The sequence below is a fragment of the Tamandua tetradactyla genome, chromosome 4, assembly GCF_023851605.1.
Source record: "Tamandua tetradactyla isolate mTamTet1 chromosome 4, mTamTet1.pri, whole genome shotgun sequence".
Classification (NCBI taxonomy): domain Eukaryota; kingdom Metazoa; phylum Chordata; class Mammalia; order Pilosa; family Myrmecophagidae; genus Tamandua; species Tamandua tetradactyla.
The window spans coordinates 52,692,381-52,706,308 of NC_135330.1; the positions used below are offsets into that span (position 1 = coordinate 52,692,381).

Below are 13,928 nucleotides of genomic sequence, written 5' to 3' on the forward strand. Positions count from 1 at the left end.
AAAATGAAAACACAACATATCAAAACTTATGGGATGCAGCAAAGGCAGTGCTAAGAGGGAAATTTATTGCCCTAAATGCCTATATCAGAAAAGAAGAAAAGGCAAAAATGCAGGAATTAACTGTCCACTTGGAAGAACTGGAGAAAGAACAGCAAACTAATCCCAAAGCAAGCAAAAGGAAAGAAATAACAAAGATCAGAGCAGAAATAAATGAAATTGAAAACATGAAAACAATAGAGAAAATCAATAAGACCAGAAGGTGGTTCTATGAGAAAATCAATAAGATTGATGGGCCCTTATCAAGATTGACAAAAAGAAAAAGAGAGAGGATGCAAATAAATAAGATCAGAAATGGAAGAGGAGACATAACTACTGACCTCACAGAAATAAAGGAGGTAATAACAGGATACTATGAACAACTTTACGCTAATAAATACAACAATTTAGATGAAATGGACGGGTTCCTGGAAAGACATGAACAACCAACTTTGACTCAAGAAGAAATAGATGACCTCAACAAACCAATCACAAGTAAAGAGATTGAATTAGTCATTCAAAAGCTTCCTAAAAAGAAAAGTCCAGGACCAGACGGCTTCACATGTGAATTCTATCAAACATTCCAGAAAGAATTAGTACCAACTCTCCTCAAACTCTTCAAAAAAATTGAAGTGGAGGGAAAACTACCTAATTCATTTTACGAAGCAAACATCACCCTCATACCAAAACCAGGCAAAGATATTACAAAAAAAGAAAACTATAGACCAATCTCTCTAATGAATATAGATGCAAAAATCCTCAATAAAATTCTAGCAAATCGTATCAACAACACATTTAAAGAATTATACATCATGACCAAGTAGGATTCATCCCAGGTATGCAAGGATGGTTCAACATAAGAAAATCAATTAATGTAATACACCATATCAACAAATCAAAGCAGAAAAATCACATGATCATCTCAATTGATGCAGAGAAGGCATTTGACAAGATTCAACATCTTTTCCTGTTGAAAACACTACAAAAGATAGGAATACAAGGGAACTTCCTTAAAATGATAGAGGGAATATATGAAAAACCCACAACTAATATCATCCTCAATGGGGAAAAATTGAAAACTTTCCCCCTAAGATCAGGAACAAGACAAGGATGTCCACTATCACCACTATTATTCAACATTGTGTTGGAGGTTCTAGCCAGAGCAATTAGACAAGAAAAAGAAATACAAGGCATCAAAATTGGAAAGGAAGAAGTAAAACTATCACTGTTTGCAGATGATATGATACTATACGTCGAAAACCCGGAAAAATCCACAACAAAACTACTAGAGCTAATAAATGAGTACAGCAAAGTAGCAGGTTGCAAGATCAACATTCAAAAATCTGTAGCATTTCTATACACTAGTAATGAACAAGCTGAGGGAGAAATCAAGAAACGAATCCCATTTACAATTGCAACTAAAAGAATAAAATACCTAGGAATAAATTTAACTAAAGAGACAAAAAACCTATATAAATAAAACTACAAAAAACTGCTAAAAGAAATCACAGAAGACCTAAATAGATGGAAGGGCATACCGTGTTCATGGATTGGAAGACTAAATATAGTTAAGATGTCAATCCTACCTAAATTGATCTAGAGATTCAATGCAATACCAATCAAAATCCCAACAACTTATTTTTCAGAAATAGAAAAACCAATAAGCAAAATTTATCTGGAAGGGCAGGGTGCCCCGAATTGCTAAAAGTATCTTGAGGAAAAAAAACGAAGCTGGAGGTCTCACGCTGCCAGACTTTAAGGCATATTATGAAGCCACAGTGGTCAAAACAGCATGGTATTGGCATAAAGATAGATATATCGACCAATGGAATTGAATAGAGTGCTCAGATATAGACCCTCTCATCTATGGACATTTGATCTTTGATAAGGCAGTCAAGCCAACTCACCTGGGACAGAACAGTCTCTTCAATAAATGGTGCCTAGAGAACTGGATATCCATATGCAAAAGAATGAAAGAAGATCTATATCTCACACACTATACAAAAGTTAACTCAAAATGGATCAAAGATCTAAACATTAGGTCTAAGACCATATATCAGTTAGAGGAAAATGTAGGGAGATATCTTATGAAACTTACAATTGGGGGCGGTTTTATGGACCTTAAACCTAAAGCAAGAGCACTGAAGAAGGAAATAAATAAATGGGAGCTCCTCAAAATTAAACACTTTTGTGCATCAAAGAACTTCATCAAGAAAGTAGAAACACAGCCTACACAACGGGAGAGAATATTTGGAAATGACATATCAGATAAAGGTCTAGTATCCAGAATTTATAAAGAGATTGTTCAACTCAACAACAAAAAGACAGCCAACCCAATTACAAAATGGGAAAAGGACTTGAACAGACACTTCTCAGAAGAGGAAATACAAATGGCCAAAAGGCACATGAAGAGATGCTCAATGTCCCTGGCCATTAGAGAAATGCAAATCAAAACCACAATGAGATATCATCTCACACCCACCAGAATGGCCATTATCAACAAAACAGAAAATGACAAGTGCTGGAGAGGATGCGGAGAAAGAGGCACACTTATCCACTGTTGGTGGGAATGTCAAATGGTGCAACCACTGTGGAAGGCAGTTTGGCTGTCCCTCAAAAAACGGAATATAGAATTGCCATACGACCCAGTAATACCATTGCTGGGTATCTGTTCAAAGGACTTAAGGGCAAAGACACAAACGGACATTTGCACACCAATGTTTATAGCAGTGTTATTTACAATTGCAAAGAGATGGAAACAGCCAAAATGTCCATCAACAGATGAGTGGCTAAACAAACTGTGGTATATACATACGATGGAATATTATGCAGCTTTAAGACAGGATAAACTAATGAAGCATGTAATAACATGGATGGACCTAGAGAACATTATGCTGAGTGAGTCCAGCCAAAAACTAAAGGACAAATACTGTATGGTCCCACTGATGTGAACCGACATTCGAGAATAAACTTGGAATATGTCATTGGTAACAGAGTCCAGCAGGAGTTAGAAACAGGGTAAGATAATGGGTAATTGGAGCTGAAGGGATACAGACTGTGCAACAGGACTAGATACAAAAACTCAAAAATGGACAGCACAATAATACCTAATTGTAAAGTAATCATGTTAAAACACTGAATGAGGCTGCATCTGAGCTATAGGCTTTTTTTGTTTGTTTGTTTGTTTTTTTTACTATTATTATTACTTTTATTTCTTTTCTCTACATTAACATTCTATATCTTTTTCTGGTGTGTTGGTAGTTCTTCTAAACCGATGCAAATGTACTAAGAAATGATGATCATGCATCTATGTGATGATGTTAAGAATTACTGATTGCATATGTAGAATGGCATGATTTCTAAATGTTGGGTTAATTTCTTTTTTTTTTTTCTGTTAATAAAAAAATATAAAAAATTAAAAAATAAAAGGGACCATACATTATGTAAAAAAAAAAAATTACCATGAAAAGAAAAAAAAAGTCATTGATAAAAACTATACATATAATATTGTAAGACAAGTAGCTGCTGAAAGTGCCAGATCAGTTTTGGCAGCTGGAGTGGCAGTCAAGTGGTGGACCTTTAATTATCAAGATAAATTTGCTGGTAAATAAATACTCATATGAATTTAACAGGGTCAATCTGTGGGATATAATTCATCTAAAAGAATCGACATAATTCATCTAAAAAGATTTGTGGATAACAAACTCAAGATGAACTCAAAGTTTGACAACTCTCCAAAAATAAAGCAAAACAAAACAAAACTAATGTTACTTGTGTTGCATTAAAGGAAGTATAATATCCTAAAATATGGAGGCAAATATCCTTACCATATCATGTTTATGTATGTGTCTAGGTACATTTGTGTGAATCACCATATAGCCAACATATGATCAGGAACACCAGCACTAGATTCTTTAAGAAACAATGAAAAAATATCTTCTTAAATTTTGCAATTAACATTTAGAGCATTTGCTACGACTTTAATTTACTCATTAAACAATAGCATAAAAGGAGAAAATTGTGTTAAGGTTCTACATTATGATTTCCATTCCTTTTTTGACAAATTACTTAAGATCTATTTTCAAAATTTTATTTTTTTCTTTTAAAATTTGTTAAAATTTTTTACCCTAAGGAAAAAATTTTTTATCCTAAAATTTTTACCCTAAGGAAAAAAATAATCTTTAAAATTTGAATATCACCTGAACACATGTTGCTATATTAGGCACTGATTTTAAATGCAAATCCAAACATCACAAAATATAAGCACAGTCATGTGCTTCTTAGGTTTTGCTCTATCACCTGATTTTAAAAACTAATAATCACTTGTCTATTTTAAAAGTGGGAAGGATGCAGTTTGAAAAGCATGAGGAACCAGTGGATCAATGCTTATGGCTCATCTTTCAATACAATTCATAAATTACATGCTGAAGACATGTTTCTTTTGCTAACAACTCTAGTCACTTGAGACAGAATGCGTGTACATCGGTACTTGTCATATGGACAATTTCATACATTTAAACGTAAAATGCTTTTTCCTATCTTTTAAGTTTGCCCATATCTGCAACATGTTCATATCAACTATAACTCCTAGAATGAACTTAAAAAATAAAGCAAAGCAATATAAAATATTTGTAGCTTTATCCATGTCAGAAGTCCTAATTAAATAAATCTCCTTGCTGAATTAATCTCATTTTGAAATAGAGCCTGTGTCCATAAAGCCCACTTCTGTTTTTCATAAACCAATACTGCACTGACATTGGGCACTGAACAGAACATTTTATTCAAATGGAATGATAATTTATTGTGTTATGTTTTTTTAATTGCAGTAATTTGATTTCACAAATGTATATCCTCTATAATTAGAGCTCAGTATTCTTAGTAATATTGTATAGAAGTTAATTCTAGGGAACTTGGTTCCTCTTAGTGTTTTCAAGTAATATAATTTTACTCTGCTATCATTAACCCCCCCATGCCCCCTTACCCTTAGAACAATCCACCGTGCCTCATTTTATGATTTTTAGGTCTCCTTAATATATATATAATATTTGTATATATAATATTTATGTTATCAAATTTTAAAAACAACTGATATGATTTAAGAAGGATTTATAAAGTACAGCTTTTTTAAGAATACATTGGCTGAAAAATATAACAAATATAATATGCACTGGCAACTAGGTAATATTTTTAAGCAATTCTCAGTTGTAAAGTAAGTACAACCAATAACACTATTGAGCATAATTCCATTTATTTGGCAATATTCACCGGCCCCAACCCCCACCCCAAATCCTATACTAAGTTTGAGAGCTACAAAGCAAACAAACATGATCTTTGCCCTCCATGAACACAGAGAGAGAGAGAGTGGAACATGAACAGAAATCAAAGGCCATATGTTAGGTATTGTCACAACAATATGAGGGGGTTACTCAGAAAGTCTTCAAAAACCATCCCTAACCTAGAAGAGAGCTCATCCGTAGAGAATGATGTCAGGCACAGTTTTCAAGAAAGTGTAATACAAGAAATTGTTACCCTATAGATCTTAGAATCCTGCATCGAGTCCAAAAATGGTGGGCAGTGAGGAGCAGGAGTGGAAAACAGATTTTGAAGGAGTTAAATGTTCAAACACCCCTCAGAGACAAAAGAAAGTAGAATACGTTTAAGTTACTTTGAGTAGATCAGCGTGGCTGGAGTAGGAGGCTGGCAAAGTAAGGTAAACAGAGGTTAGATTATAAAGGACCTTTATTTACTCATCTATTTATTGGTTCATTTAATAAAATTAAGTGCCTTCTTTGTGCCAGGACCTGGGGATCCAGATACTAACTCACGCCCTCATGGTATACACAATTCCAATATAAATGAAATAAACAGAAAACACAATAAACAAACCATGTTGACTACGTAAAAAGATAAAGGCAATTGAAAAAAGTAAAGAGATAAGGGAAATATGAAGTCTTGGAAAGCGATTGCAATTTAAATAGGATTTTTAAGTAAGGCTTCACTGTAAATGTGACTTCGAGTAAAGATCTGAGGAAGTGGACCTTATGGTATCTGGTGGAAGGGAATTCTAGGCAGAAGGAACAGTGGGCGAAAAAACCCCGAGTTGGCGGTGTGTCTGAAATCATCCAGGAGAGAGGACTAGTGTGGCTGGAGGAGAATGGGTGGGAGATGAGTAGTAGGAAATGAAGTGAGAGAGAGAGCAGGGGTTCTTATGAACTGTGGTAAGGACTTCTGCACTGAGAACAAAGCCATGCCAAAACATGACCTACTTCACAGGATAAACAGCTCCTACGTTGAGATTAGACAAAAGGCAGGAAATGGTAGTATTAACAGAATGAATTAGGAGGCCATTGCAGTAATCCGGGGAAAAAGAAGGTGGATTATATCAGGGAGTTGGCAATGAGAAGTGTTAGGATCCTAGATATATCTGAAAGCTATAAATGGCATTATTTCTTAATGGAATGCATGTGTAAGGCAAAACATAACTCAAGAATGACTCCAAAGCATTTGGTCTGAGTAACTACTGAGGTGTAATTGGCGCAGAGTGTAAGTACAGCAGGGCTTGGGGACAGATAAAGTAGTCATTTCTTGGGATGTGGAAGGCCACAGAAGAAGCTGATTGGGGCATTAGATCTTGAACACGGTAAGAGTGACATGTCTATTAGACATCCAGATGGAAGTGCTGCATATGCTGTTGGAGTCTGGAGGAGTAAGAAGGCATTGGCTACCTGTGATCACTGAGTTAAACAGGAATAAAAGGCATTAATAAAATTAGCCATGAGTGTCTTAAGGCAGAGAGATGCAAATATGAGAAAAACTCTTGATTTTTTATATATAAGATGAGAATGATGAGATTAAGTATATGTTGAAGAAAATAATATACTTAAAACAATGAACACAACGTTTGAAATAGTAAGAGACACAAAATATGCAACTTCACCAGGCTAAAAATTCCCTGAGGGTAGTAAATGTTTCTTTTCATCCTTATTCTCCTCACTTTTAGTAAAGTGAATGGCATATGCTAAGTATTACATAAAGACATGTTAACTATCTATCATTATAATTTACTAAAGAAGTTATTTTATAAATAAGTATAAATTATTATGCTGTTAAACTTCACTAATTGATCTATAACTTATCATCAACCTTTAATATGGAATTATTTTCACTACCTAAGCAAGATGAAGACTAATCAATTCCCTTAAACACATATTTAGACCTCAATTTCCATTTATTTCTTATCTTTTTAATTTTTAAAAAAATGTTTCTTAGGACAAATGTCAACATGAAAAAAACTGTACAGAAGTTAGTCATCAAATTTCAGTTTTCACTTTGCAAATTATTGTAAGTTTAGGAGCTTAGGAAATCTGATGATGATGAGATAAAAATTATTCATGTCACTACACACCTAGTTCCATAATCTACTGCTTCCAGCAAAGGTTAGAGCCGTAAAAGAAAAGTCCGTAAATGAATAAAAATGTGATTTAATAAAAGCAACACGATAATGAATTAAAAATGAGTCATTTAGCTATCATACAAGTAAAAGGACTACACAGAATGAGCTGAGACCTGAGATGGTCATGTATTCCAATACATGCTGGAGTAATTTTTTTCAGGAGTAACAACTCAAGTATAACTGAAAATAATTACAGAGCTGGCATAGGGTAGAGTAAACTATTTCAGAGGGTAGGTAAATCAAAATTAGAAAGGCTTTCAGGTGTTTGAAGAGATTGACACATTTTAAACAATATTTAAAGCACTTTAATCAGCGATAAAATCCATATGGGTTTGTGCACAATATTAGGATTAGACTAAGAAATAAACTTTAAAAAAAAGAGATACAAATAAACTATCAGGATTATACTAATTCATGATATGACTAAAAGTCATATCAATTTAACTTATGCAAACACCTAATATGTCTTTGAAAAAATGAATTCTATATAACATTTTAAATTGTAATAAAATTCAAAGTAAACAAAAGAATAATGTTGAAGGTCAAAGATATCTTACCATTCATTTCCTTGAGAAGGGTTTTCTAGGAGCACTCGGATTATATATAATAAGCAGCTTAATAATTTGAGAGAAAAGTTGAACAGACGTATTCTTAGACCTTTAAACAAACAATAAAAGTTTGATTTTCATTTGAACTGAGTTCACAAAAGACTAAAAAGAATTATCAAAAATACCATCTTTAAATACTACACTTAAATTGTACTTAGAAACTATAATGCAATGATTGTCAAAATTCTTTGACGTTGTCGGTAGCTGAATATTAATTAGCTAAAAATTTAAACAAAAAGTGAATTTGACAGAATGCACCAACTGCAAACAACAGGGGACTATACCCTGAGATTAAATCTAGGTTTGAACACACAGAAGACACAATTCATAGCCAACAAAGATTTGATAAAATATACTTGGAGTGTTAAGCATTTTGCAGTTTCATGAATTTTGGAATAAATTTTAGCTAGTACTTGCTACAAATTCACAGAATAAGTTATAAATTGTGTACCTTCAGGGCACATTGAAGATTTGGTTATAGAGAAATCATGACATCACATGCTGGGAAGTACATAAATACATACACACAGACACATTGTGTTCTCTAGCACTGACACCTTGAATCCAACCGGTGAATCTTACTTTTCAGTTTAGATAAAGTACCAAAGAAATCTTTAACTTTTTGTGGAAATCAAGATCGCCATACATGTATCATTTAAACTGTGTACCCTATAATTTTTGATGATGATGAAGATAAGCAATTAAGGTAAAGTAAAATATGCTCAAAATTTGATTAATACAAGCATTACCTTTCCTCCAATTATCAGACGGTATTAGATTCATGCATAATGAGTAAAACTTTGGGAAAGGTCTTCCTATGATTATTTAATGAAACTGGAAATGAGACATCACTTCTTTTTATATTCTGCTGAATATAGTGTTCTTGAGGTAATGTTTTTCAGCAAGAAAAGGTTAATGTTTATTGTGTAATTTTTTCCTTAAGTTTTTCTATTAAAATTTTAAATGCATTTTATGAGTTAGCATCTCTGTAAGCTCCTTTAAGTAGTTAATGAAATTTCTCTGGTTAATTAAAACCTAGTCTCCTCAAATGACTGCTTAGACAAAGCTGGCTGCTGGAGAAATATTCAAATGATATAGCCATCTTGTCTGACCTCAATTGTCAGTGTTGAAACTGAAGAAACCTATTCACATGATGTGGCCCCTTTGTGTAATAGGTGTCATTAGGGATTCCTTGGAAATTGTAAACAACCAGTTAAGAAAGGTATCAGTTGTTCACAGCTTGAACCCTTCTGCCCATTTGCCACTGAGAATTCCTGACCAGTGTACCGTACATATTGAGATATTCTCTATGGTCAGTATTTAGATACCTTCTCACAAGTCAAGCTTTCTACTTTGAATACTACAGGCACAACATAATTTAAATCGCCCCAAAGGAATTTAGGAATCAGAATTAACAGAATTCACCCTCTACACCAATTGAATAACCTATCCATTGTCTGTTGATATTTTAAGTAGTAATCATGTGGAAAGTTGTATACTAGCTTATTTTATAAATAGCTTTAAAAATATGTGGTATTATAGGAAAGTTTCAAGTATCAGTGACACTTAAAACTTGAACAGTAGTAGGAGGGCAACGACTATGTCAAATTTATGACTCCCCTGAAGTTCCAAAGTTTCCCAAATTTGTCTGGTGATAAGAATCATTGGAGTGCCCTGCACGTCTTGATACCAGATCTCCAGGGAAGGAGGCTGGAAATCTGTACATTCAGAGTACCCTATATATTGTTTATTATTAGGCACGATTTGGAAACATTGAACTCTTGCCCAACTAAATCAGTCAAATATGCCTGTGGTCTGTCAGAATCGCAAGAGCCCTCTAAAATCGCAACATTTTAAGAAGCTTAAGGTTTCCCTCACAGTGAAAATGTGGGAACCCCTCAGTTAAACTATTTTCCTGAATTTTCTAATAATCTAGATAGTCCATTCAGAAGTCTACTTATTTGATACGGGATTTAAAGAGTCATGAACCTTCAAGCACACTAAACACCGTCAGATCTAACAGTTTTCCTGTAGGGAAGATCGTGGACCCTATTGTTTCTATATAAAAGGTATGTGGCAAAACGATTGCACAACTAAATGTTTGAGAAAAATCTATGTACAAAAACAGAAAGGGAAATGAAATTAATAACTTACTTGATCTCTGATTTTTAATGAAAAATAACTTTAGTCTCTCTTTAAATGTGTTTTCATTCATGTAGAATTCAACTTGTACTCTGAAAACAGAAAAAAACATATATATATATTTGTGAGTTCCATCATATCTTTATTTGATAAAGATCATTAAATACAAAACAATTTTGTAATTTTATGTTCATAATCTAAAGATCAATATACAATAAAATGAAAATATTTTTTATTTAATTCATCATATTGTTTGAGTGAATTCTCTGCTACAAAAATAAGAATTGAGTAAAATAATTTTTTGAGAGAGGCAATTACTTCCATTTTAAATATACAGTCAGCACAAACATTATAACGGTGAATTCAATTATTTATGTTAATGAATGTAATCAGTGGTAGGAGATGATTCTAAATAGATAATAATGCAAAGGTTCTTAACACGTCTTTGGAATAATTTGAATAAGTGTTTTCCAAGTTTTTCCAGCAGTCATAAGAAAACACAGTTTGGGCGACACCATCCTAATCTACTTTATCAGGATCTTAAAGTATAGGGCTTGAAAATCTTTTTTTTTCTTTTTTAATTTGATTAGAGAAGTTGTGAGTTTACAGAACAATCACACATAAAATACAGGACACTCATATACCACCCAATCATCAACACCTTGCATTGATGTGGTACACTTGTTACAATTGATGAAAGCACATTTATAAGTGTACTACTAACTATAGTCCATGGTTTAATTTAGGGTTCTTGTGCAGTGTCGTCTTGTAGTTTTTGTTTTTTTTTTTTTAAGATTTATTCTATTACCAAAACAGTCTCATTATTCCACATAGGAACTCTGTACATTTTAAGTCTTAACTCTCTATTCCCAAACCCCACTCCATCCCCTGGTAACCTTTATTCTAGATTCTGGCCTCTATGAGTTTACTTATTATGATTATTTCATATCAATGATCACATACAATATTTGTCCTTTTGTGTTTGGCTTATTTCACTCAACATGATGCTTTCAAGATTCACCCATGTTGTCACGTGTATCAGAATTTCTTTCCTTTTATAGGTGATTAGTATGCCATTGTATGTATATTCCAAATCTTGCTTATCTACCCATTGGTTGAATAATATCCTTTGGCAATTGTGAATAATGGTGTTATGAATCTTGGTATGCAAATGTCTGTTCAAAACCCAGCTTTCAGTTCTGTGGGGATTGCCTGGCTATATGGTAATTCTATGCCTCACTTTCTGAGAAATCGCCAAATTGTCTTCCACAGTGGTGAACTGTTTTACATTTTCAACAGCAAAGACAGAGTGTTCCCATTTCTCCATATCATCTTCAACACATGTCATTTTAGCTTCTTCTGAGAGTAGACACTTAGTTGGTGTGAAATAGTAACTCAGTGTGGTTTTGATTTGCATCTCCCTGCTGGGTGGGTGATAATGTTGAGTACCATTTCATGTGCTTTTGGGTCATCTGTCTATCTTCTTAGGAGAAATGTTTATTCAAGTATTTTGCTCATTTTTAAATTGTATTGTTTGTACTTATCAGATGTGTAGTTTCCAAGCATTTTCTCCTTTGAGAAGGTTGTTTAATGATGAAGTCCTTTGAGGTGCAAAAGTTTTTAATTTTAATGAGAGCCCACTTATCTTTTTTCTTTTATTACTTGTGCTTTGGGTGTAAAATCTAAGAGACTATTGCTTACCTCGAGGTCCTGAAGATGCTTCCCTATGTTTTCTTCCAGGAGTTTGATAGTTCCGACTGTTATATTTAGGTCTATTTTTATATTTAGGTCTTTGATCTAATTTGAGTTGTTCCATTTTCTTTTAGAAATGAAAATGTAGTTATCCCAACAACATTGTTGATAAGATGATTCTTTCCCTACTCTGTCATCTCTGCCCGATTACAAAAATCATTTGGTCATAAATGTGTGGGTTGATTTTTGAGCTCTCAATTCAATTGCATTGGTCCATTTGTGTCCTTATGCCTGTGCCATGCTGTTTTGATCACTGTGGCTTTGTAAGATGTTTTAAGATCAGGAAGTGTGAGTCCTCCAACTTCATTCCTATTTTTGACTATTCGGGGTCCCTTACCCTTCCATATAAATTTGTTGATTGTCTTTTTCATTTCTGCAAAGAAGGTTGTTCAAATTTTTACTGCAATTTTGTTAAATCTATAAATTGCGTTGGGTAGAATTAACATCTTAACAATATTTAGTCTTCTAGTCTACATACACAGACTATCCATTCATATATGTAGGTCTTTTATTTCTTTTAGCAATGTTTTGTAATTATCTGTGTACATGTTCTATGCATCCTTGGTTAGATGTATTCCTAGATATTTGTGGGGTTTTTTTGGTTGCCATTTAAAAATGGAATTTTTTCTTGTTTCTTCTTACAATTGTTCATTACTTGCTTATAGAAACAACTGATTTTATGATTTTATGCCCTGACACCATGCTTAATTCATTTATTAGCTCCAGGAAATTTGCTGCGGATTTCTTTTCAGGTTTTTCTACATCATGTCATCTGCAAATAAGGAAAGTTTTACTTCTTCCTTTCTAATTTGGAAGCCTGTTATTTCTTTTTCTTGCCTAAGTGTTCTGCCAAGGACTTCTAAAACATTGAATAATTGTGCTCACATTGGGTATTTTTCTTCTTTTCCTGATGTTAAGGAGAAAGTTTTCAGTCTTTCACCATTAAGTAGGATATAACTTGTGAATTTTTCATATATGAACTTTATCATGTTAAGGAAGTGTTCTAGTTTGCTAGCTGCCGGAATGCAACATACCAGAGATGGATTGGCTTTTAATAAAGGGGGATTTATTTTGTTACTTCTTCAGAGGAAAAGCAGCCAACTTTCCACTGAGGTTCTTTCTTATGTGGGAAGGCACAGGATGGTCTCTGCTGGCCTCCTCTCCAGGCCTCTGGGTTCCAACAACTTTCCCTGGGGTGACTTCTTTCTACATCTCCAATGACCTGGGCTGAACTGCGAATGCTGAGATGAGGTATGCTGAGCTGCTTGGGCTGTGCTATGTTGAGTCTCTCATTTAAGCACCAGCCAATTAAGTCAAACATCATTCATTGCAGCAGGCACACCTCCTAGCTGACTGCAGATGTAGTAAGCCACAGATGAGGTTCACGTACCATTGGCTCAAGTCCACAGCAACAGAACTAGGTGCCTTCACCTGGCCAAGTTGACAACTGAATCTAACTATCACAGGAAGTTCCCTTCTATTTCTAGTTTTCTAATTGTTTTTTATTAAGAAGGGATGCTGGATTTTGTCAAATGCCTTATCTGCAGCAATTGAGATGATCATGGATGTTTTCCTTTGTCTGTCAATGTGGTGTATTACATCAATTGATTTTCTTATGTTGTGCCATTATTGCATACCAGGGATAAATCCCACTTGATCCTGGTGTATAATCCTTTTATTGTGTTCTTGTTTTGTATTTTGAGGTTTTACTTCTGGATTTTTTCTTCTATATTCATAAAAGATATTGGTCTTTTTTTATGGTACCTTTACCTTGCTTTGTTATGAGGTGAGGTTGACTTTGTAGACTAAATTATCCTTTCCTTTATCTATAATCTATTCGGGACACCAAATTATATGACACTTTATTTTCTTATTTATTTATTTAGACATGTTAAAATATATTTAGATCAACATAAGAATGGCAATGACACTTAGAA

The 13,928-nt window shown here is 33.8% G+C and overlaps 1 protein-coding gene across 5 annotated transcripts in view; it reads right to left on the bottom strand.

Moving 5' to 3' along the window:
• Positions 1–13,928, bottom strand: part of KCNT2 (potassium sodium-activated channel subfamily T member 2) — a 450,533-nt gene that overhangs the window by 312,593 nt on the left and 124,012 nt on the right. For all 5 annotated transcript variants that reach the window (XM_077157297.1, XM_077157299.1, XM_077157298.1 and 2 more), the window contains exons 2-3: positions 10,252–10,331; positions 8,047–8,146 (exon numbers count right to left, since the gene is read on the bottom strand). In XM_077157297.1, the coding sequence (XP_077013412.1) occupies positions 8,047–8,146; positions 10,252–10,331 (180 nt within the window). The remainder of the gene's footprint in view (positions 1–8,046; positions 8,147–10,251; positions 10,332–13,928) is intronic.